The 25,842-nt window shown below is 37.3% G+C and overlaps 1 protein-coding gene across 4 annotated transcripts in view; it reads left to right on the top strand.

The window, feature by feature from the left end:
* Positions 1-24,052, top strand: part of DPY19L4 (dpy-19 like 4) — a 31,834-nt gene extending 7,782 nt beyond the window's left edge. The window contains exons 6-19 of one of the 4 annotated variants that reach the window (XM_056331198.1): positions 449-594; positions 2,406-2,529; positions 3,096-3,227; positions 4,499-4,630; positions 4,716-4,814; positions 6,002-6,075; positions 7,921-8,079; positions 9,767-9,886; positions 10,990-11,110; positions 12,554-12,610; positions 15,001-15,083; positions 16,781-16,913; positions 17,356-17,514; positions 20,739-24,052. In XM_056331198.1, coding sequence (XP_056187173.1) covers positions 449-594; positions 2,406-2,529; positions 3,096-3,227; positions 4,499-4,630; positions 4,716-4,814; positions 6,002-6,075; positions 7,921-8,079; positions 9,767-9,886; positions 10,990-11,110; positions 12,554-12,610; positions 15,001-15,083; positions 16,781-16,913; positions 17,356-17,514; positions 20,739-20,903 — 1,704 coding nt within the window. In that variant the 3' untranslated portion in view covers positions 20,904-24,052. Of the gene's footprint in view, positions 1-448; positions 595-2,405; positions 2,530-3,092; positions 3,228-4,498; positions 4,631-4,715; positions 4,815-6,001; positions 6,076-7,920; positions 8,080-9,766; positions 9,887-10,989; positions 11,111-12,553; positions 12,611-15,000; positions 15,084-16,780; positions 16,914-17,355; positions 17,515-20,738 lie in introns of all 4 variants that reach the window. The other 3 variants (XM_056331199.1, XM_056331197.1, XM_056331200.1) reach the window with 3 other exon arrangements.
* Positions 24,053-25,842: the final 1,790 nt, after the last annotated feature.

The raw sequence follows: 25,842 nt of genomic DNA, 5'->3' as shown, positions 1-25,842 counted from the left end.
GCTCGGGCTTTGGTCTGCTTATGCTGCATACTTGTGTCCTCTCTTATTTATCTTTCTTTTAATTAGTTATTTTGGAACTGGTTTTGACACATCTTTACTTCTCCAAGTTCTTCCCCTACATAACTTCTTCCAGTAGTCCTGTGAGCTTTATATCTCACTGCAGTATAGATTTATTAAATCTGACACATACAGTGTTCGTGCTAAAGCAAATACAAAAATTGTGGCACTAGCAAGCTGAGTCCTGAAGTGTGCTTTTAATTCATACTGCTTCATTTTTCCTGAGCCCAAAATAAAAGCATGCTCAATACTTTTCTAAAATAGGGTCTGTCTCTTACCTGTTTGTAAAGCACCTAGCACACTCTTAGCAGTATGCAAATAGTAAATAGTAATAATTTCCAGCTTCAGCTCAGTTGCCGCTATGTCTCTTCGTTTTTATTTGTAATTTCAGGAAGTTATTGAACCAGTGTATTTCTACATTGGTATAGTTTTTGGACTGCAGGGAATTTATGTGACTGCATTGTTTGTAACCAGTTGGGTTATGAGTGGGACTTGGCTGGCAGGAATGCTGACTGTAGCATGGTTCATTATTAACAGGTAAGAAAAACATCTTTATACAATCTAGTTTGTCAATAAAGCATTTTAAAATGTTAGAGTGGATTGAAATGCTTTCTATTAAACTTTGTGTTCTCATTGTGAGAGCAAGCTCTTATGCTGAATACAAAAGATTTCCCAGAGTTGCATTGATTCTCATGATGCTTTTACTAATGGAAAGGCCTCCTGTTCAAACCGTCCATGCTGCCAGTTGAACAGACTTTATGTATGTGTGTGAATACGGGAGTATTCTCACATGATTCCGTTTTGCAAAAACATTCCTCAGAAGGTTTTGGTTTTGTGCTGATGAAGAATGAAAACAAATTTCCGAAGCTGCTGTAAAACATAATTGCTCTCTGTGGCCAGCTCTAAATATTGTGATAGTTTTTCTGTTACTTGGAAGGAAAGGACCAAGTACATTTTTCTTGTAAAGAGTCTTGATTTTTTTTTTTTTTAAATCTACTTTTTGTAGTGGGTTTTTGTGCAAAGTAGAATCTTCTTAGATGATCCTGATCTCAAAGGCTTTTTTATTTTAAAACATTTCACTTGCAAGAAAATGTCCCTTCCCTTATATGAACCACCACAATGATAGGGAGCCTCATCTGGGCAATGAGAACTTGTGTTCAGGCTCCTGGTTTGTCACTGAGTAGCTCTGGGGCTTTCTGTGAACTTGAAAGCCCTGGAGTGAAGAGAGCTATGGAGGAGCAAAATGTTAGAGATATACCTTTAAAGTTGAACTGTTGGGAAGCATCTTTTAGGAGTGTGAAGTCATCATGACCAAATCTCCGATTAGTAGCTAAAAATGCAGTTCATCAAGCTGGTGTGAACAGTGGAGAGTAGGAAAAATGGTGAATAAAACCGTATTTTTTTTCAACAGCAAAGAAGATTAAACAATGTTAACAAGTTGAAAGGTCTGGTGGTTAAAAAAGCTCCAAATAAGCTTCAGAGGTATAAATGAAAGGTGACAATTTCAAATATCTAAATGATAAAGGAGTTTGAGGCTCCTTTTAAAAAGCATAGTAGACACAGAGAAGTCTATGTACCTCTGAAACTGATGCCTTTGATCACATTTGAAAGTGTGACTTGTGCTTCTAAGTTACTTTAGCACTTTTTAAAACTTTCTCCTGCAGCTCTAATTGTGCAGATACTCTCAAGTCATTCCATAAGAAGACCCTGCATGCTCCCCATCCATCTTTAATCTCTTATTTTGCTGGGCAGAATCTTCCCTGTAGACAGAGTATCTCCTCGTACTGCTGGTATGAGGGAGCACTACTTTGGATTCTAAGTATGTTGTGCTTGGCTGCCTAAATCACTTAAAACATACTGTATGAGAACTGAAAGGAAATCTTTTCTCTTGGGTATGAGCAGATTTTAGTCGTAATGTGAAAAGCTGCTGTTACGGCCACGGTCCCCTGCCTATAAACATAAGACCATTTAGCACTGCTCGTGGCCAAAGAAGGCTCTGTTGTCACAGTGCGGGTTGGCAGAAGCAGTGTGTGATGCGTCCAGCTTGCGCAGTGTTGTGATGGGTCAGAAAAGGCTGAAGGCAGATGCTTTTTGGCTTCAGTCATGTAAACACACACCTAATAAGGAGACCTGCTGAATAAATGAGCTGAAGAGTGGACCTACCATGCTGATATTAAATTTGTGAGCTATATCAGCAGCAAAATTGTGTCAGTATTATTTTATACCTAGTACAGGAGGAATAGTTTGCTTGCAAGGTCACACTGATAACTAGAAGTGACATTTAGGCTTTCCTTGATATTTTTGTTCCATAAATCTTTTAATAATTGTTTGTCTGTACTTTATTCTAGGACAGATACAACAAGAATTGATTACTCCATACCATCAAGGGAAAATTGGGCTTTGCCATATTTTGCATGTCAAGTAGCAGCTCTCACAGGCTATTTAAAAAAAAACCTAAATTGTTCTGCTGAGGTAAAGCAAAATTAATTTCTTAATAAAGAGTTGCTAGTGGAACTGTGCTCTAGAGTTCTGTCACTATTGCGGTGCTAGGCAGAAAACGGTAGATGTTTTGTTTGTTCTTTTCAAAACAGCCACTTGGATTTCACCTAGGCACATGCAGTTTTTCCTAAGTGACTCGTGCCCTGCCCTGTTATGCCCCCATGAGGGTTCAGAGAGAACGGTGTGGTAATGAGCTGTGTGCTGTCTTTTTAAAATAAACTGATGCAGAATTTTTCTCACTATGTGAACTATTTCTTTGGTCTTCCTGTTGCTTGGAGAAGATGATGGTAATTTCCTTTCGCTGTTTCTGTCGAAGATGTTTCTTCTGATAGGCTTTAAATGGTTTTGCATGTTTTGGTAATTACTTTCTTCCATCTGAGAACATGTTAAATATGTCTGAAGTCAGTATTTTCATTACTTCCTAAAATAATAATTAATTTCCATAGTTTCTGTTTTAATGACCTCTCAGTTACTTAATGACAGAGATGCATAGGAGTGATATTAATGCTTGCCTTTTTTTTTTTTTTTTTTTCCAGAAGTTTTGTTACCTTTTGGTGAGTGCTTCAACATATACCTTCATGATGATGTGGGAATACAGTCATTATCTCCTGTTTGTTCAGGCTGTTTCTCTTTTTCTGCTAGACAGCTTTGCCCTGGCACAGACAGAGAAGGTATTAGAACTCTTCAACCTACTGGTAGTTGTGGACTTAAATACAGCCTTAGAGGTGCCTACCATAAATACTGCTGGGGAGCTCCAAAAGGTGCAGACTGAGCAATGACTTGAGTGTCTTGTAGCCTGGGTCCAGCTGAAGTGCATGTCATGTCCATTAGAAGAATAAAATGGCTTTAATCTCACTCTCTTTTGGACTACTGTGTTTGGGACAGCTTTCCTAACAAAAGGGTCAGGAGCTAAACAAAGCTGCAGAGTCCTGAAACATCTTTGGAGAGCTGAAAGAGTGATGAATGATAGTCATGCATCCTTTTTGGCTTAGCTGCCTCTTTCCCCTATTTGCAGTAGGGTGGGGCTGACTGAAATACTGCTCTGTTGGCTCTGTGCAGTTAAAGGGCTCATTTTTACCCTGAATGGCCTGCCCTGTACCGATTTAGCCAATAAATAGGCTAGACAGATGCTGAAGGCCAATTGATTTTTCAGTACAAGAAAGCATTTGAATTTATTCTGCAAAATGGTTCTTAGAAATGTTGCAACAATAGGAGTTTTTACTCCGCCTGTTGCAGTGGTATATGTGCTAGTTCATACATGTGTGCCTTCTAGTTTTATTAAATGTAACTTCTGTTTCAAACTGCATGCAATTCTGATTTGTCACCTCTTCTTTCAGTTGCTTTTTTTCCTGTTCCTCAGCAGTGGGAAATGTTTGATCTATTTTAGTTCAAAGCAGGGTCCTTAAAATGTAAGGGAGAAGAAGAGTGTTTTGGTAAAAGTCTAAAGAATCAAGTATCGGGGTTTACAAGAATTGCTTATCAATTAGTAAATAACAGAAAGTAGCAGTGATAGTCTGTGTGTTCCTGAGATAGGTTAAATGAATGAGGGCAAGGAAAGTGCACGTTTACAGTAGTCGGCTCTTTCACACAAATTGTGTGTTCATACTGTTGCATTGTTACTGCTTCACGCTGCATCACAGGTCTTACAGGATGGGGAGACCTTGTAAAATACTACTACTTTTGTTGGCGTATTTACAGAATTCTTGTGAAGGAAATGTGTACTAGTTACTAGGCTGACCAGGATCATTTTGATGTGAAATGCTTACCAGAGCCAAGTGATCCCTTACTAGATTCATAGGGTTGGAGGATTCATAGGATTGGAGGATAGATGTTAATCCCCTGATAAACAAAGAAATGGAACGAGCTATCTGCTGCTCTAAAAAGCCAGACATATATTCACTGTAATTTTATTTTATTGTGTTCTATTTTGTTTCTTCAACAGGTGCATGAAGTATACAAAATCTACTTGTTTTCTCTCTTCTTGGGGTACCTTTTGCAGTTTGAAAATTCAGTCTTACTAGTGTCACCATTACTGAGCCTTGTAGCAGCTTTAATGCTCTCTAAATGCCTTCAGGTAACTAGACTGTCCTCTGGCTGTGTAGTTTTTAATATTTAAACTGAACTCCAAATGATATGGCATTTTTAAAATATTTTTGCAGATGAACATGAAAAAAGGTACATTGATGTCAAGATTGCTGAAAATAATGTACATTTATTTGGTACTTACAGTAACAGTGACACTAAACTTGTTACTAAAGGTAAGATTCCTCTGTAAAAAGTGATTTTAACTGACAAATTCTAAATGAAAAGTTGTGGATGTATCTTGGAAAAATCTTTTGAAGTGTTGTTTATCTTGCTGATCTGAGAGTTCATAGCTCAATTCATAGCAAATTGGAGTACTAAAACTTGAGTAATTTTGCATCTATATAAAATGTCTTTAACAAATCAAGCAGCTGTTTTTTGTTGGGATTTTGATCTTTTAGGTTGAGATTAAAGGATAGTATACAAATACTCTTTAATTCACACTTTAGCTATTTCATAAATGTGGTTTTTGTTTTAACTTGGATGGCCTCTACAAACTGGCCTGAATATTAATATTCTTGTGTGTGGCGAAGACCTGGTAGCCAGGAACAGGTATGAGTAGTCTCAGGGTAGATGTTAGTTATCGATTAAACTTCAACTAGAACATGGGAACAGAGACTTTCGCTTAGTGTAGGAGTCAGCTAGGAGTTGAGATTATACAATGGGATTTTAGCCTGGTCTTGTATTTTGATTAGAGCCAGCAAGAGGGAGTTGCTAGTCTTCTGCACAATTTGTCGTGCTTTACCTCTATGTCTCAGACTCACCCTGGTTGTGTTAATTAACAGTGTCAACTTAAAAATAAAGAAGCTAGTGAACCCTAAAAAATTTGAGAAAATGCTTGTATCTGATTGTTTTCTTGTGCTGTTTAGACTGGCTAGCCCTACTGTATCTCCAGAAAAATAAAACCTAACCTTGAAAAATGCGAGTTAAATTACATAGACAGTACACAGAACTTTTGTCTGCTCAGACAATTTATGTGAAGATTACAAACGCTCATGATTTTTGCTAGGCTGCAGTCCTATTGTTTAGTGGAGCCAAACAATGTTTTTTGGCTCGCTTGGGGGTAAGTCTGTCCATTTTTCACGATCCTTTATATACCACTCAGTAGTCTTTTGACAACTTATTGACAGCTTTTCACTTGCCCTCCTTTGGGGTACATGAATGAGATGAAGGGAATGATATTCTCAAGGAAACTCGAAAGATGGTTTTATTTAAGTGAAGATTTATGCTACTATACCAGTACCTTACTTGGCACACTTAATAGTTGATTTTTCCATGCCATTTTTTAAATCTGAATGAAGTGACTACGTGAAAGCTGCTTCCAGAACTTGATAAGATTTTTCTCTGCTAAATTAATTTCCAGATGTTTCTTCCTCATAAAGAAAATGAACATTTGCTGAAGTTTATTGAAGTAAAACTTGGCTTAAACACGACTAAGTAAGTTTTTAAACTCTGCACCTTCTAAGATATCTGAACTTCTGAAAGTGCTCTGAGAAGTGTAAAATTTCAATGGCTTGTGAGAATTTTATGGAGGAGTTGGGGAAAAAGTTGCTGTTTGTTGCCTGATTCTAAGATTGAATTAAAAAACCCAAGATGCATATACAGAATTTACTTAGGTTTTTGAGGTTTCTGAGGCACCTCAATATTTTTTTATGCCTTGGGGTGAAAGCATTTCATAAGATTTTTGTTTTCTTTTGATGTTGTAAGAGCAAAAACTTTCTGTACTCTGTCTGGTGTTTCTAATAAGACTTGAAAGCAAAGATAATAAGGTAAAGGTGGTGGTACTAACTTTATAGCCTGGAAAAGAAAGGGCTCCGAAGAGAGTCATGAACTATTGATACTATCTCAAGACAGGGTTGGGTTGTAGGGGTTTGTTTTTAGTTTTTTATCCCCCCAAAAAAACCCTGTATCTTTTGGAAGAAATTAGGACAAGGGACAACTTAAAAGTCAGAGGGAATTGTTGTCACTCTAAGAAAAACTGTTTGCATCTGTAAAAGAGTTCAATGTTGGCCTGCAAGAAGAAAATGTCATGGCTACAGATTTTCTGGAAAACTTCAAATGGAGTATTGGTAAGGACTGACACACCTCCTGGACCCAAGCCAAGACTTGCAGTTCTGTGCAGGAATTGTAACTGTCTCCTGGGAGCTGCATCTCTCTTACAGAACCACTTCACAGCCTTTCAGGGGAAGAAGTAGAAAATGACATCATGCACAGTTGAAATTGTTGGGGAATTTTTGGAAGGCAAGATGTAATGATGTTGACTAAGCTGCATTGTTTAACACACATACATGCATGTTCTTAAGTGTTTTGCAAGAAAAGAAAGGACTGCTTCTGGTCAGGATTTCAGTTTATTCAGCTACCAGGTATATGGAATTTATTCCTCCCCCTCTCGCCCCTCCCCGGGGACTTGCTACATGTCACTTTCCAGGCTGTCAAGCTGCAATGAAGCCAGTGATTGAGACAAACTGGGTGCAACTATGCCTAGAAAATTGTGTAACTGTAGGTTGGAATTAGGGTTTGTAGCACAGGAACTTCAAGATCTGTCTTTTAAGGGCAATTTGGACATGCCCAACTGTTAATCTTTAAACTGATTATGTCTAATTGAAAGTGGTTCCAATCCTCTAGTCTTCCCTTGGGGGAAAAGAAAAAGAGAAGAGGGAGGAAAGCGAAACAAAGGAAGACAACAATGCATTCACGGCATCACATGCTGCACCAATTCCACTTGAGAATACACATTGATAGTGCTTCTTGGCAGAGTATATAGTCTTTTTGCTCATTATTTGAGAAAGAAGAATGATCAAGTGGGTTCGGCTACAGAACTAGAATTTCAGCATTAAGGATTCTATTCTTGGCAGTGCCTCAGGCTTGTTTGTGATCTCAGATGACCACTTTCCCTTCATCTCCCTGTTCGGAAGGAGGACAAGTGTACCTTCTTGCATCAGTATCTCTAAAGTCTTAATCCACTGAAAACTAAGTGCTTTGTGGTTCCATTAATGGAGTTATATGGGAGGTTGGGTTTTTGTGGTATAAAGGAGTTGTAGTCTGGTCTCTTCAGATGACAGATTCTTTTTTGAAAGTTAAGCTTTTGACAGTCACTCTAAAGGGTACTTCCAAAGTGGTTTCAAATGATAAAAAGATGACTTCTCAAAGATGAATTTCAAATAGTTTCCTATGACATGAATAGGTTAAACTGTGATTGGCTGTGTGCTGGGTTGGTTTTTTTTTCTCTCTAATCTGTGGGGTATTGTTACTGTTTTTAATGGGATGTTTTTGCCTTACTAGGAATTTTACAATGAATTGGCTCCTTTGTCAAGAATCTCTTCAGGCACCCTCCCAAGACTTTTTTTTGCGACTAACACAGTCATCGCTGTTGCCTTTCTATATTTTAGTATTAATTATCTGCCTTTTTTCTGTAACTCAGGTCATTTTTAGGAGAATTTGGTAAGTAACTTACTTATAGTGAAAAATAAGAAGTTAAAAATAAGAGGTTTATGAATGTCTTAAGTGAATGGTCATCATGTTTGTTGCTCTGAAGTTTATTGCACCATTGAGCTTGCCACGGTGTGAGCACCAGTGGAAAGGCCCATCAGAGGCTCCTAAAGAAAGACCTTTAGTGAGGAACTTCTTGATCATTCCTCCAGTCAGGACAGGGAGTTGTCATTGGTTTGTTTCCCTATAGGTGCAATTCCTACATAGCTCTGGCTAATGTTTTGTGATATGTTTATGTTTCTTCCTATTGAGGGAGAAGGATGTTTTGTCTGTTTTCCCCTTGGAGCAGCAAAGTTATCTGGTTGTTGCTAGAGATTTTGTTTCTCAGTTTTGGGTTTGGTTTTTGTGGGTTTTTTTTTTCCAAGTTTACATACAGTGAAGGATGAGATGGGTGGAGTTGAGAGCATTTCAGATTTCTAATCCTTCATTTTTTTTTTTTAAAACTCTTTTTTACTGTGATAAGGTCCATCAACCTTTTCTGCTCAGAACAGAGATGAAGTAAAACTGACTCAATTGTTTTTTTAGTTTCACAGTGATTCACAGTTCCCTTGAGAGAAGGGGTAGTGGAGCTGTCTGTTTACAGACTAAGAATAGCAACACTGTAGATCCTAGCATAACTTGTCTTGGAAACTCAATGGCTAGGAAATTATCTCTTCCTGGTGGATGAGTGGTGTAACTGCTCAGGTATTACGGAAAATTTCTCATTTGTCTGCAGCAAAAAATCAACAGTATTTTTCAAGAACAAAGACTTATAATAAATAAAAATTATACTCCTATAAATTAAAATGTTTGTCAGGTTGAATGTGTGATAGTATATTCAAAACAATGTAACAAATGTCTTATTTTTTGCTAGTGGTTGAAATAGCTATTTACTATTTCGCAATGAGCAGTGACTCCAGTATGTCCAACAGCTGTTTAAAGAAAAACTTAAAATAAATCTTCCTTCATCTTTTTAATTTTGAAGCAGTTAATAATCTCAAATGTTTTTCCATTTGTTGTGAGGAAACTTATTATAAAATTGTAACCTGAAATCACATCTTGGTAGAATAAAATGTTATCTGTTGTGCGCCTTGCTATTTCATTTGTAGAAAGAACATTTGTAGTAAGATTTTTGGTTATGATTTTTATTTATAATGTATTACTGGAATTTACAGTAACGTGGCTAAAAACTATTTTTGTTATCTTAATTTGTCATAAAATGGTATACACATTCCATACTCAGTTATCATCCTACAGATTCCATAATTCTTCACCAAACTAATGATATGAAGAAACTTAGTTAGAATGACTGTACAGCATGCTTCATCTAAATGTTTGTGGAATGTGCATGCTCTTAAATTGGCCGTCTTTTGGTGCTGAATTACCTTAATTTAGGATTTACAGTCATAGGTAGTGATCCCATTCTATGAATTCACAGCCATTGCTCCAGAGAGGTTACAGTCTAAAACAAGGGACAGCAGGTACTGATAGGTCATTGATGAAGTACAAAAACCAAATAAGCAGTGCAACAGTATTGTATGATGTGACACCCAGTGATCTCAGTGTACTGCTGACTTAACAGTCATAAAAGTATTCTTATTGGCACCTTTGCCTGAGATAATGTCTGAATTAAGTGATGTCTCATTTTCTCCAACTGCAGTGGTGAACCACTGAAAGAGACAGTTAAACTTGAGGATGGTCGAATTGGAGAGAGGCCAGAAATAGTTTATCATGTAATTCACACAATTTTACTTGGTTGTCTAGCGATGTGTTTGGAAGGGTAAGTCTGATTTTGATGTATCTCTTTTGAAAGCAACAGAGAGTTCCTAACTGGACATGATACACCATTCACCCCTTTGAAATTCACCCCTTTTCAGAAACGTGTTTGGCTTATAGTGGTACTAGTCAGTAGGGGAGAGAGCAAAGATCATTTTGACTGTAAATTGGGTACAGATATGTGATGAATTGTGCTTGGTCTCTTTAATGTGTTTTCCAAGCTTTAATGCAGCCAAAATCCAAGACATGAAGCAAATTTTGATCGCTTTCTTTATGGTGTTTAAGTGTAGATCTGCTGTAATTCTTTTAATAATGTATTCTAGCAAGATCTTGTGTAGTGTTTTAATGAACACAGTATGTTCTGGAATATTGGGACACTGAAGATTTCTTACCCATCTCGTTGTGTTTAGGCTAGCATGAAGTATACCTTTGCTTGACATGTTAAAGCAGTAGCAAAACTGTTTCCAAAGGTATTGTATTAGTCCTTAAAGCTAGAGAAGCTAATGTGTGGTAGATGTTCTGATCTTGGCTCTCAGCTAAATCAGCTTGAAGGTGGCAGACTTGTTTGTGTTGTGCTCATCATCCTAAAATCTGAATATTCACAAATTCTTAAAGCAGAATGTTGTGTTACCGTGTAGTTGTCTTAACTTCACTAGTCTATCTTTTAGAGGCAGACAATACCAGACAAGCTTAAGTTGTTTGTTGAATATTTTCCTTTCCTTTCTTCAGGAGCTCCCTTATAGCAGAGTGTCTGTACAGCTTTGCTGAATAGCTGCTTTTTATCCTTGCTTGGCTGGAAAACTGCAACAGCCAAGTGGACTTTACCAGTCTCTTTGATTTTTCTTTCATCTTTCCCTGAACTCTGTGAAGGATTTTGTCATCTTTTACCTTGGATCTTGCTCCTACATCTTGCAGCAGATAATCAGATGCCTGCTTTTCTGCTAGAGATTTCCTCAGTTTACCCTTCAGTGCCATCAAATTTGATCTCAGATTGCTTGAACATCCAGACTGTGTTTGACATATAAAAATATTCAGATTTTTTTCATAAATAGCTTGAATACAGAGGCATGCACAGAGTCCCAACTAAGTTATTTCAGTGTTTTTCAGAATGAAATATCTATGGACGCCTTATGTTTGCATGCTTGCTGCATTTGGTGTGTGCTCTCCCGAACTTTGGATGACGCTTTTCAAGTGGCTTCGACTGAAAGCTGTGCATCCGATATTGCTGGTGAGACATGTTGCCGATGTCTTGGGAATTAGAGCTAGCAAATATGTAACTTTTCAAAAAACAATTACCTAAGGCCTATAGAAGAACCCATTAAAAGAACACGTAGTTCTTGTGAGCAGCAGATCTCATATAGTCTGCTTTTTCTGTGTCTTTCATTCTTAATACTGTGCTTTCATATGTTCTCTGGTACCTGGTGATAAAGTTCTGTTTACACTACAGCCTTTCCTTGCAAGAAGCAGACCTGTCTGCATCTCTCTTTCACTCATCTGATTTCTTTTAACAAGTCTTTGAGACTTCAAGTTCTCTGTCATATTTAGTTGAGACTGACCCAGAAGGTCATGTGGTTTTTAGGAGTAGTGCAGGAGGAAAAGTACAGGCATGCAAGGCAAGCATCGACATAAGCCTCGTTTCACTAGGAAATGAGGCTGAAAATGTGGCAGTTAGGTGTATTTAATCGCTGAGAATAAAGCTGCTTCATAAGAAATGGTAAGCAGAATTAACTTTGTATAAGATTTGTTCATGTGTGGCAATTACAGAGAAGTGTTGTAACTGAAAATGAGCTTGTGCTACAATGCAAATAGCTTCCCCACTTCCAAGCCTGGCTTTATTCTTAATATGCTGAGAGTTGCTCTGTGCAATTTTTAGCTGTTCTGTGCATTTTTTTAAATTAATAAGTATAGGATATTACTTACCTAAATTTTGAGAGGCTTATAGGAATAAATGTTTTATACTTGAGCAGAGATTCACTGTGTCATTTTGAAAGGGCCATACACTGTTACATCAGAAGCATTGACAGTGTAAAATGGTAAACACATTCTTTTGCGTACCTCATGCTTTCTGCTATATAGACCTGCTTTTTTTTACTGTTAACACAGTGGATACATTAATAGCTTATTATCAAGAGAACATCTTGTGTGCATTCCTTATAAAATGTTTCTTGTACCATGCGAGCTATTTTCTCCTTTTTGCAAAGCAAAAATTATGTTGGCTAGAATGATGGTGTGCTGAAGAATGGGTTTCTGGAGTTTGCATATCAATACTGTTAATCTGAACAAAAGCATCAACAAGATCAGAGGTTTGAAATGCTTGTTTCATACTTTTTTCCCTTTCTCAGATTATCTCATAGCCTTTCTATGCGAGGTGTTCACCTTTCTTCTGTTCCCTACGTCATGTGCACATTGCATCATTGTTATTTGAGTAGTAATTAACCATCCCTAATATTGATGGTAAAGTTATCATGGGACAAATAAGTTCTTCCCCAACAAATTAGGCAAATTCTTGTTTGCGGTGAGTTTTTTTGCCTGGTAGAAAACCACAAAGTTTCACTTACTGCCACTCTAAGGTTTCAGGCATAAATGTAGCCTACTGTATGAGCAGAATCAACAGATAGTCCAAGGTCGGAGAACAGTGCATAATCCATTTCTTCTAACATGTATTTTATAGGCTCTTATTCTGAGTATGGCAGTTCCCACGATAATTGGATTCAGCTTGTGGAAAGAGGTAAGAAAAGTACCTTTGTGGGTTTTGTATGTAGGCACAATATGAGTCAAAATGATGAGCAAATATAATGAAATATACTTGGTGAAATGAAATATATATGGTGAAGTAAAGACTGTCATCCGCATTTTTCAGTATGAGGTATTTGACAATTTAATTTGTTAACAATTGCTTAGTGTAATTAAGAACTGTTTAAATTTATTTGAAGACTTTATTATGTTCAGCTATTATACTTTGGATATATAAACTGACTCAACAGAGAAAATGCTGCCAAATAAAAACTCGGGGTATTGAAAACTGTGTTGCCCCAATCTCGATTTTAGTGAGGGGGAATGAGGTTAGTTGGAAGTAAAATTATGGGAGGCCATACACAAATAATCTGTTTGAAAACCTCTCATCAAATTACAATGGAGCTAAATCCTTTGTGCAGAGCATTGTGTAGAGTTATGTATATACTACATTACAGGGAAGAAAAGCTGCAGATGTTTCCATGTTTATAATAAATACTTAGTTCTTTATTGCAAGCACAGGCAGAGTTTAGGGAAGATTATTTGGAAATAGTTTTTTAAACTTCTGTAAATGCAAAAAACATGGGAAATACCCTGTAAAGTGTAACCCTCTGCTACAAGATACAGCTTGGAAATAATTTGAATGGTTTTATAAGAATTCAAATATAAAACCCAGTCCTGACCAACAGTATTTTAACAGATTTTCTAACATCTATCTTAGAAGTTCTGGTTGCAATGTAATCTGACTCTTTACACATTTCTGCCAGAGCAACAGATACTCTCCTGAAAAGAAGCTAGTTGCTCAAAAAGAGTTATGAAATCTATTACAATAGAGGAAACTAGTTTAGTTGACCAAGTAATTCTTTTTCAGATTTTTTTATGAAAGCAGTGTGGGGATTTGGACTCTAGAGGGCTTCATCCATTGCAGATCCAGCTTTTGCTTTTAAGCAGCGGTGAACAGTTTGCTCTCCAGGTTCATAACTCATCCCTGAGCTTGGAAACTTTGATATATGGTAACAGGACGGTGCAAATGCCTTGTGGCTCTTAATCTCTTACCATGTCTATAAATGGCTGAGTGTAAAGCTCTGCATCTTTCTGCTTGGCTGCCTTCTGAGTCAGTCTGGCATAGTCCCTCATCTAACTAGATTTTTCTAAGGGCTCTGGTTGCCAAGTCAAGATGGTTCTCCTTGGAGTGGCAGTAGAGGTTACTCTTTCTGTCCCATTGTTCTGGGGGCATTTCAGGTGTACGTATAACAGCACTGCTACAGCTTTGAGCCCTGATATGAACATATGGCGTCTGTTTTTGTACTACCCTAACGTGTCTGGTTGTAGACTGCTGTCAAGTGACAGCTGAACTGTTCAGGTAATGGGAGTGGAAACTCCTCAGTTAAAAGCAGGCCTTCACTTCCAAGTGTCTGTCCACTGTGGCTGTCCCAAAGTAAGTTGTCCCTTTAGTTTGGCATAACCTGTAAAATTTACCCTTTCCAGATCGAGCTGGCATCCAGTAGCTTTCACTTAGCATTTACAACAGTGTGAACGTGCTCCAGCCCCTAAAGCCTGGCCAGCTTCTAGCCATGCCTTCTCTAGATAAATGTTCAAAATGGCTCAAGGACTGACAAAATCTCCTGCCTTGATAAAGGACCTGTTGTTCCTTCATCCTTCACCCCTCAAACCTGACGGGGTAGGGAAGCCATGGCGCAGGCTTGCAATCTGGACTGGTCTGAAGGAGTTGGCATTCGATCTGACTTTCCAGGATCCCTTCTTTTCCCAAAAATTTTTTTTTTGAGAGTATAAACTGAGATATGTTATTTGATACAATATAGTGTACTTTCCTTCACTGCAGTGATTGAAGTAAAAGTTAGAAGAAAGTCCAGGGCAGATTACCAACATAAATTCACTAGGAAATTTCTTCTCTCCTGTCCTGCTTGCATAGCATCTTTCCATCAAGTCACAGAAGTCCAACCCCTCCTGCTCAAGCGGGTTTAGCATGAGAGATTTATCAGCCTCTTGGTTCAGTGTCCTTATTTATGTGCGTTTGCATATGAAGACCTGAACTATGGTTTTGATGCATTTAAGGCCAGTTTAAGTTGATGGATGTCGCTGCCGCGTAGGCTTTCTTGAGGGGTTTTAAAATGTTTTTTATTTATAAGTATTCTAATAAAATAGAGATGAGAACTTGTGTTTAATGTACTTATTTTGGAGAAAGTCTCCTGCTATCAGGTAAATATAAACTGTGTTTTGCAAAATAATTCAAAAATACAAATCAGGAGGGAAAACTCAGATGAAACCCCTTTCTGTTGCGTTACTTAAGACCTTAATATAATGAGATGCTCTATAGATTTATTTTTTTTCTCAACTGTAAGTAACTGAATATGTTTCCATCAGTTTTTCCCTAGGATAATGACAGAGCTTTCAGAACTACAAGAGTTCTATGATCCTGATACAGTAGAACTTATGACATGGATAAAGTAAGTATGAAGTCCCACATTTCTATTTTACTGCTTTATGTCAGGGTATTTTTATCTCAGCATTTTAATCTGAGTATTTCCTTGCTAAGTCATTCCATGATGTATGGGAGGAAAAGTGTGTATTTTAAGTTTGGTATTATTCCCATGGAAAGAAACAGGAGTTTATCATTGATTACAAGAGGAGAAGATCCTAAAACATGCAGGCAAATCATGTTTAATATCATTACTATATCTAATTTACTAATAAAGGTGGACATATTAGTACTTGGTTCTTCCCGTGTTAATTTTTCAGTAGATTAGAGGATTCATGTTGATTGTAATCCCAACAGGGGACAGAAATACTGAAATTTTTGTGTGCATGAACCAGTAAAATGAAATGCCTGCATATGAGGATTTAGAGACCTCAGTCAGGTTACCTGCAATGTATGATTCAAACTTCCCCTTTAACCAGAAGGCTGGAAGGGTTCTTACCTGTCTGGCTAGGCAGGGCATAGCAAATACTGAACTATTCTATATAGTTCATGCTGAGCCATATACATAGCTAATACAAAGTCAAGTGATTTTCACAGATGCATTTTTCACCAAAAGTTTTGGAACTGTATTCTGGCCTTATTCAATCTGACTTAGAGCTAGGTCATTAGGAACTGCACTTCTCTGAAAATTAGATCCCCTGTGTTCAGATAACTTACTTTTAACTGTATTTTTTTAGCATATTATTTTCTGTATTTATGTAGTCTTTAATGTCAACCTGTTCATACTCAGAAAAAAGGCTGGTAATTACGGTGTTCCAGCCAATTTCTTCTTTCTGTTAATAGTAGAGTATGTTGTTTGTCACTGCTGTAGCTCAAGGCAGCAAGTGGAATAATGCCAAGTACCTAATGGCTTTTACATTAGTCTGCATATATTACACTTCAAGTACATAATTAATCATGGTGAATTGCACTGAGATTCAGTCAGCTAGGAGCAATTTGACTACCCTTATTTGTAGCAGCTGTTCATATCTTTAATGAAAATAAAGATTATTTTTTTTTCTTAGGGATATACTTAGATCTCCATATTGGAATTTTAATGTCATTATTATAGAATATTTTCTCTCTGATAATATGAATTTATTTTGAATTTTCTCTGCATGAAAAATTGCCCAAAGTCTGTAATAAAGTGTGACAGTGACTGTTTTCTTTCACTAATGCAGGAGTATGGATAGTCAAAAGATGAAACCAAACCCAGAAACATAATTACTGTAGACATTATTCTGTATCATGACACTATTTCCTTGTAGATGATGAAGTACATGGTCCTAGAGATCAACCGAAAATAATCACAAATCTTTCCCTTACAATGTAACATCATGTTTCTCCTTGTACCTATCCTCCCTCCCAAGCTTATTTTGTCACAAGTCAGCTACCATTCAGGAAAGCAATAGTTTGATCCATTTCAGGACTGCAAGGGGAGGGAAAGAGAACAGCTAGAGGCCTTCCTTGCAAACCGTATTGCTGCAGGTCTGAGTTTTTCCCAGTAAGGAAACTACTGCCCACTGCAGCATTAACACCAATTGTAATTAGACCTTCAATGATTTCTTCGTATACTCCAATTCATACCATAGCACCTTAAAAGATTCACACAGTGTATAAAATTAAAACATTGTTTTGAGAAATGCAACCTGTACCCAAACATGTATGCTTATGTTGCTTTTGCAGACGACAGGCTCCTGTGGCTGCTGTGTTTGCAGGCAGCCCGCAGTTAATGGGTGTGATTAAGCTTTGTACTGGATGGATGGTGTCAAGCTTGCCTTTATATAATGATGACGATCTTCTAAAAAGAAATGAAAATGTGAGTATCCAATTCTATAAATATGGCATCTCACAGGACCTGTCTTCCTGTCTTCCTCTTCACCCGAATATAATGAGAAAAAAAAATATCTATTATATTAAATGGAAGGAGGACACAGAAGTCCAGCAAACAGGGAAGGAGAGTATCAAGTAGATTCTCAGTGCTTCACTCTGGACAGAAATAAATATCAAAGTACTATTTGTGAAGACTTTTCAGGGTACTTGGAGTATGTAAGATGAGAACTCGCCATCAGCAGAGGCAAATACTTCCCATTCAGCTGGTCATTACATCACCCGTTTTGGAGATTTAAAAAACAAACATTTTATAGCTTGGTGTGTACATATATAATTTGTTGTTGCAGATAAGTCGTCTCCCCCACCCCACCCCGTTTAATTTGTCACTGATCTTTTGCATTGCATGAACATGTCTTCTTAATCTATAGATTTATCAGATCTATTCAAAGAGGTCAGCAGAGGATATTTATAAGATACTTACATCTTACAAAGCCAATTTTCTGGTTATTGAAGATTCAATTTGCAATGAAGTGGGACCTGTAAGAGGATGTAGAGTTAAAGATCTATTGGATATTGCCAATGGTCATGTAAGTAACAGTAAGAAAAAATTAATGTTTGAATGCATAAATAATTCGTTTTAAAAAAATCTTCTTACAATGCTCATCTTATTTTTCTGATTGTAATTGACATGTAGACAAAGACTCATAAATTTTAAAAGTGATCAGTTAAGTTTTGGTTTGTCTGTTTCTTACACACCTGTAATCTTACCCCATACTGTTCTTTAACTGCCCCAACTCCTCCTAATACATTACTATCTAGCTGTGTTGCTTTTCTGCCAATGATTAGATGCCATTTAGCTATATGTAAATGTTTAAGACTGTAACACCTGAAGAGGTCTTAAAAAAGCAGTAAAGCCCTGCCTCAGAGGGCATTCTTTACTAGTTTTAAAGGTAAACACTTAAAATTAATAAACAGGGTTCTTCTAAAACTGCCTGGGATGAGGACTAGCCTGCCATCCAATTCAGTACAACCTGTTTGGTACTGATGAAGTTACAAGTCTGTTTGGTTCAGCCTTGCAGATAGGTTAGCACCCCAACAGATAGTTTAAGCCACAGCTGGTGGAAAGATTGGTTGAATCAGCTACTTCAGTCATTGCCACACTGTGTCTGTTCTGAACGCTGATAGTGCTGCTCTTACTGGTGAAGTAGGGGATGAGATGGGATTTATAAAGTGATCTCATTACCACTTGTTCATCTGCTTCCTGGGAATCCAGAAAAAGTTTTGACTGTATAAAGGCAGGAGTGGCCCTAAACTCACTTAGGGTCTGGTTGCTTATTCTCAGGTCAACAGGAGAGAGGGTGTTGCCAGTTGCTTCTAAACAGTCACAGGTTAGCTTCATTTAGTTAGTTTCCTCACTGAAAAAAAGGATTTAAGCATCTGTTTGAGATTACAGCCTGTTGTGTATTAACTACACCAAATTAATCCTTGGGTTGAATGCTTTTTTTTTTTTTTTTAATGGGGAAGATACATTTGTTTCTTGTGTATAGTCTTATACTCCATTCTTGGGGAAAAATCCCAAGCTGTTCATCTGTGGTAGGTATTTTATAAGCTCTACTTTCAATGATAGATGTTTCAAAAGAACTTGTAAGCGTTTCATTTCTGTAGTTGCTTTCATTTGGCGGAATAATTATAGGGGCGATACATTTTCAGGGGATTACTCTTGGAATTTCCCTAGGAATCTACAACTGGTGTCAGTTTTACTTGAAGGTTTCCTGGACAGTTTATCCATGGAGGATATTGTCTCTTTTTCTACTAACTTCCTTAGCGTTGCTGAAATCTATCTTTTTTCTTTCTTTGCCTTGCTGCTAAAAATCACGTATGCCATGATTATTCCATGTTGTAACCAATATACTGTACTGTAACAGAGTGTGTGTGTGTATGAATAACCTCCATCAGTGATGATCAGCACGTTATCTCTCAGTTTCTTCTCAGATCTGTTTTTGCACGAGTAAGTTCCTGTTTCCTCTTCATACTTTAGCATGTCAGCTGGAACAATTAACCACAATTTCAGGATTCCATTCACTCTTAGCCCTGCATCTCTCATTTCAGTGCTTCCTGCATGCCTCTCTCTCGCATGTAATTCCGATCTCATCCTAACTTCAGCAGCACATTTTTACTGTCAGGTTTTTACATTTTTGTTTGATTCATATATCAGAATGAGTTTCTTCGTCCTTTAATTCCTAACACTCAGTTTGTTGAGTTCATCCTAAAGAACACTTCCCGGTACTTTTCAGAGCGGTTATTGCTTGCGATGATAATTTCAGTCAAAGAGGGGAAAAAAAACCATCAAAAGACAGTATCCAGTGCAAAGAGCCTGTCTTTGATAAATGCCACACACCATGCTGTTAGTACACAAAAACAGTCAGTTACTATTTTTGTGTAATTAGGATTGTCAAAATGACAAGCTTTATCCTATTTATAGTGGAGAGATTAAGAAGGAGAAAAGAAGGTACATTATGAAAGTTTCAGTTAAAATCTGTTCTGCTGAATGTCTGTAATCTAAATCTGTAACAAAACAACTAATATGTGCATCTAAATGTAGACAACTGAGTGTTCAGTATTTTTAGAAAAAGATGTTTGGCTAGTAATGAACATCACTTATTTCCTGTCTGGCTGAGTCCATACTGGGTTGGATGCTAAAAATGATAGTTGTAGAAAAAATATTGGAATAGCCAACAGGAATAAAGGGTGGGGTGGGGTGTGGTTTTTTGTTTGTGTGTTTTTTTTCCCCCAGAAAGTTGACATAGTTTGTTCCTGCAAGCTGACATAGTGTGTCGTCTGAGGAAGCTTTGAAACAAAACTCTGTTTGCTTGCTAACAAAAATTGTCTAAGTCGCATTGGAAGATTATCAAGACTTTCCAAACTAGTGGAGGCTAGTGCACATGTAGGTGGAAACTGCAGCGTTAACTTATTCCCAGAGTAAGTGAGACAGTGGACATGCTCTTATGCTCTTGACAGGTCTGTGGATGTGTTTTCCAAATAGCTGTGTTTAAGAAGAAAAGTATTGCTTCCTAGCTTGGACCATGTCCTGCAGTCCTAGTCTGGTATCTTGTTTCTGACAGAGGCTGTGAGCATGTGATTATTGATAGGGCAAGACAGCTGTTTTCCAGTAGTCTGTTGCTGAAGGACTATAGCTCAAGGGAAACATCTTTGAGTTTGGTAGCCACTGGTAGATTTTTCTCCATGAATTTGTCCTACCGCCTTTTTTTTAAACCAGCTTGAATTTGTGCCATCAGGAGTAGTGAAGGGATTTCTTCAAGGATATCAGGTAGTAGATGCTAAAACACACAAGCAGTTTGCTTCCAAGTCAGTTGGTTGGAATTTATAGTGTGATACGTGTGTGTGTCTTCAGTCTTTATTTGGCATGTCAAACTTACTTGGCCTGGAAAAAGTAATTGAGAATTTCCTTCCCTACATAGGTGGTATGCTATGTGCAGGTCAGGTTTGAAGTACTGGGCAAACGGGGCATGTGGAAAATTTCCACTGCTGGTGTGCTTCGTTGTATGGATAAAGTACACTGATTTTAACGTCTGATATCCTGACAAAGGTATTAATTCTCAAAGGCTATTTTAGATGGTTAAACAAATTATAGGGGAATATGTTTTCAGCTTATTGGAATCATACAGTATGGAAATTAAATTTCTATTGTAAATTAAATTTACAGAATACAGAAGTAAATTAAATATACAGAATTACGTTCTGTAACCACTTATCTTCGGTATTTTAATTAGTTGTTCTTCTTTTCTGACAGGTGGTTTGTGAGGAAGGTGACAGTTATGCCTACTCAAAATATGGACGATTTTGTCATGAAATCAAAATGAACTATTCTCCATATGTGAATTATTTTACGCGGGTATACTGGAATAGATCCTACTTTGTGTATAGAATCAACACTGTGATATCCTTCCAGTCGTGAAAAAGCATGCAAGCTTCTTTCTGAAGATTGATTGTGAATGAAATCCAGTTGGAAAAGTCACATTTTGATCAAGGAAGTCATTTTTGCAGATACTTGTGCACGCATGCAGTGTATTGACAACTTTATTTTACCAAACTGGAATTCTCTGAACTACAGATCAACAGACACAGATAGCATCTTCGAAGGAAACAGGAAAATTTGTCAATTTTACAGTCTCTACAAAGTGTGACAGTCTTCCATGTTTTTGCATTTTTCTTCCCAATACAAACCACCTTAATCTTCATGTAAATGAAATTTCTAACTGTAGTATTAGAGAGCTGATGTGGGTAGACTGCAGTAAATGCAGAAAGATTATTTAAAGAGCTCATTTAAGTCATATAGCTTTTATTTTCTAGCAAGAAAGCAATTGGTATCCTGAGTCTTTTCAAGTAAGTGTTTGGGGGTTTTGGTTTTTTTGTTGTTTTCATTGTTCCTGTCTTCCACTGTAAACATTTCTATGTTTATGAAGCATACGTTCATACATCTTACGTGTAGCTATAGTGTTTGTATAAATCAAATAAGGAAGCCTTTATTTAACAACACTTCCAGAGATTAAGGCACTGATCTCTACATTGTTAAGAGACATGTTGGTGGAAGTGCTTGGACTTAGACCTAGCAGTAGGAGTTAACAAGATCAGATCTTCAGTTTGGAAAGAACTTGTCTTCAGGATTTTTCCATGCTTAAATGTGTATGTGTGTATGCATACGTGTGTCTTAGCAGCCATCAGAACGGGCCAGTATACAACTGTATGCCGTACTTGGTTTTAGACAAGGGTAGCAGGACAACCAGGTTTGCTGCTGAGACTTCTGCACTTCTGTTTCACCCCTTCGGTGTGTGCGCTGGTGTGTGTGTGTATGTATGGGGAGGGATGGGTGATCCTCATTTTGTTCAATTTTTATGTGATAGTTATATTAAGATAGTGCCATAACTGCAATGTAAAAACCTATATTCACCACCATTGATAAATAATGGTACAGTTTTTCATATCTATTTTTATATCAATTATGCAACTACACTGAGATCTTTGAAAATTGGGGAAAGTACTCTGCGATCTTGCTTCCCTCTCAAATTTGTCTTCCTTGTATGACCCCCTTTTCCTCTACAACTATTTTTTGTAACAAATGGGCTGTTCATCCTGTTTGTTGCTGGATAATATACCTTCAAGAGAATATTCAGCTCTGGGCCTAATCCTGGTGGTGTGAGTGGAAAATCCAATAAAAGGTAACGGTAGCTTTGCTTACGTAGGTGTAGCTGAACAAAAAGCCAGGACATAAGTTTTGGAAGAGGTTATTCATCTGTTAGGAGTTAACCTGCAGTTATGGATTTGTGTAACACCTGGCCCAGAGACCAGTCTAGCGGGCATATGGGAACAGTTCTTTGGAGCCCATGTATGATGTATCCGTGATGAAGGATCGGGCATAATAGGAGGAACCCTCAACTGAAAAATCTGCAAACCATTCTGCAAATGAAAGCTGCAAAATGATCCTTACTGCACTTCTTGATAAAATACAAAGTCAGAGATTTTTAACTCTGGAATTATTAGGAACTGCAGCAGGTTGGTGTATGTGGGGGTTCTTATCTGCTCTACACAGATATACTTCCTTACTTTGCAGTAAGTGCTGCAGGTAGTGCTGCAATTTTTTAAAACCTATGATCACTGTTGCAATGATTTAAAAGAAAAAAAGTTTTATTGTTGTAAAAGTCAAGATGTCTGTAATCTGTTTTTTACTTTCAGTTACATTTGTAGGCCTATGAGTCTTGACAGGATGTTAAATTCTGCGTTTTATTTGAAACCAATATTCAGATAAATATACTGGATGTGATCATGGAGAGAAACATTTGTCAGTATAACTGAGTTACAAGTTAAAAGTAAATATCCCTTCTGGGGATGCAGTTGTGTTGGGGGCAGTGTGTATGTGTGTCTGGCCAAATGCAGTCTGCATTTGTTTGCTTATGCACGAGTGCATATGTTTTACTGCACTGGTATTTCAGAATTTTCAATTACCATGTAACAGTGGAAGCGAGTTTATTAACTTGAGCTATGGCAGGCCTGCAGGAACCTTCTCTGTATGTGCTAGTGTAGATGTAGATGTAATATTTGGAAGTAAGTTTAGAGTTCCTTATACAATTTAAGTTTGTTTGAGTCGCTGTCAAGGAATTACATGTCTGTCAGTCATTTACTTGCCTGAAGTTAAGAATTCATGAATACCATTTCATAACAGCAATAAGGCATTCCAGGTAGCAAACTTCAGGGTTACAACTGCACTTGGGTGGATGAAGTCGCATAGCTTACGGCTTCATGCCTTAGACTGCCATGCCAAGATGCAATATTTAACTATCCTTGACCGCCTGTTGTTTTTTACCGCATACATATGTTTACCGCAATGCTGTATGTATGCATTACCACGTAGATAGTAGTTTGAATACTTACATGTAGAGCACACGTCAAAGAAACACTAATGAGACCATCCGTACATCTAAGAAAACTATCTTGTAGGGTAGTTTGGCCTTTACACATGTTTAAATGAACATGTTGAACTTTATTTGAACTGTGACATAGTTATTATTAGTTTTGTCATAGTTTTTAAGATGTATTCTTGATACTTCAATTGATTCTGCTTTAGGAGAATCATTTAAGATTTTTACCTTGCTTTTTATATTAGAGAAAATTGTATTGCAGCACCATTGGCACAGCAGCCTTAAGTAGCAGAAGGAGCCTTTTATGTGGGAAAAATATTGCTGTTGTTCCAGTAAAAAGGCAACATTTTTTAAATGAATGACTGGAAGAATCATGTCTTAGAAAATTATGAACTTGAATTTCTTATCCAGCTATGGATTAGCAAAAATATTGTCTATTCTTATCTCCACCTTCTGTGAAAAATAAACAGTAAGTTTCATGATATCCCTCAGAAGAACAGCGATAGGGCGTAATTACTTTGGAGTTGTACACGCAACCCTAGCTTGGTTTTCAACCAGGTCACAGGTTTAACTGCCTGAAAGGGCTGGGGGAATGTTTTGCAAATTTTGATCTGTTTTGCTGTAGATAGATGTTGCAATTCAGTTGAAACATGTGCCTTGCAAGCTTTTATTAAACAAACAAAAAACTCAATTTGTGTTTCTTTTTGTGAAGATTTTTTTCTTTAATTCCTGTCCCTCTGATTTCTAGAGTTTTCATTGTGTCATAATACCCCAGCCTTGAAGAATGCTGGTGTAGTGAGTGGTGCAGCTAGGATGTATGCCAGCCATCTAACAGATGTTCAGTGGGAAGAATGAGAATTTGCATAGCAATTTGTGTTGCTATTTTGCTGGCTTGTTTCCTCCTTCATATTTCCAATTTCTGATGTGCTTGGTCGTCATAAATGCAAAAAAATTCCCTTGAAAGAATAAATAAAGTACAGTATTTTCAGGCACTCACCTGTTACCATTAGACTTGTGGAATAAATTTTAATCAAGCCACAGCTAAACTGACACATACAGTTTTGTCTTAATCTTAAAAAAATGCTCTTTCATGTCCTGAATTACATACTTGAATGCAGTTGGTAGATTTGCCAGGAGTTGTTTGAGACTAATTAAGTAAAGGCATTTCAGAACACTAGCTTCTATTCATATTATTTAAAAAAAAGCCACTGGCTTTATTTCTTGCAAGTAAGTGGAATTACAATTTAATACAATACAATCTTAAATGCAGTTTTCATTGGGGGAGTAAGGAGGAGACACACAAATATGGAGGAAAGAGGGCCAAAGGGTTTAACAGGCATTGAAAATTCTCAAGACTGTTTGCTCTGGTGGCATTACTGTTTACTGAAAGGTAGAAGGTTAGGGACCAAATCTTTTTCCTAGGATCTTACTTCCACGAAGTCATCTGCAAATGTGCAAATCTTGTGACCCTTCATCAGCTTTCCCGTGCAATTTGCATGAATAGGAGCTGCGAGATCAGGTGGTAGGGATTGTAAATTGTCATTGAAACACTTTTTAATGAGTGCTGTTAACTTCGTATAACCTAGCCTAACCAAAAATCTACTGGGAGAAGCGTAGGCTGTTTGTGTGAAGGTGTGGGCATGCGTGTTGTGTTTGTATTTAGAGATGTCTGGTTTACTACAGTGTTTTGGAATTGTAATGAGTAACTTCTGTTACCGCTGGTGGTGGCTGAATCTATGAATCTCCTGAATATTGACAGGCAGGTGGACTCGAGAGTACTATGGTATTAAGGATGAAAGAAAAGCTGAGTTTATTCCAATACAAGCAATATTTCATGTGAAATAATACCTCAACGTAAGTCTGTGTAATCATGCCTTTAGTACTCTTTAAAAATTAACTTGGGGTGGGCATGTGTGCGGGTGGGGGTGGTGAGGAGCAGGGAAAGTGGGAATTCTAAAACATGCAGCGTGTATCATTTTAGTAATCATTTCTATTTCATCAGTACAGCTAAAAGAGAACATCATCATTCTGTTGCTGTACTCTTACTATGCCAGGTGCAGAGCTAGCAATGCCCAGAGATCTTCTGAATTGTTTGGTACCTCAACTAGATGTTTGAATGTGTAATTAATCTGGAAATATTTGTGATTTCAGCGCAGTTAAATATATGTAATTCTGCCTTTCAAGTGATGTTTAAGGTTACGTATTTATTTGATGGAAAAGAGGTGGGTGTTTAATGCCTTTCAAAGTTTTAAACTTTGTTTCTTCAGTAATGCAGAGGAATTACTGGTGGTGCTTTACTTGTGAGCAGTGACGTTTAGCAGTAGTGTATACGACATATGGACATATCTATGTGCAGTTATTTAATAACAAATCTAAGCAATCAAATTCCTTTTATCCTGTTTGTTGTCTTGGATAGTTTTTTATTGAAACAGCGTATACATAGTAAATATTTTTCTCTTGTGACAAACTTTTTTTCTGTGA

Source organism: Falco biarmicus, chromosome 3, assembly GCF_023638135.1.
Source record: "Falco biarmicus isolate bFalBia1 chromosome 3, bFalBia1.pri, whole genome shotgun sequence".
NCBI lineage: Eukaryota > Metazoa > Chordata > Aves > Falconiformes > Falconidae > Falco > Falco biarmicus.
Note: the sequence above shows the minus strand (reverse complement) of the source record. Positions and strands in the feature narration are given on the sequence as shown.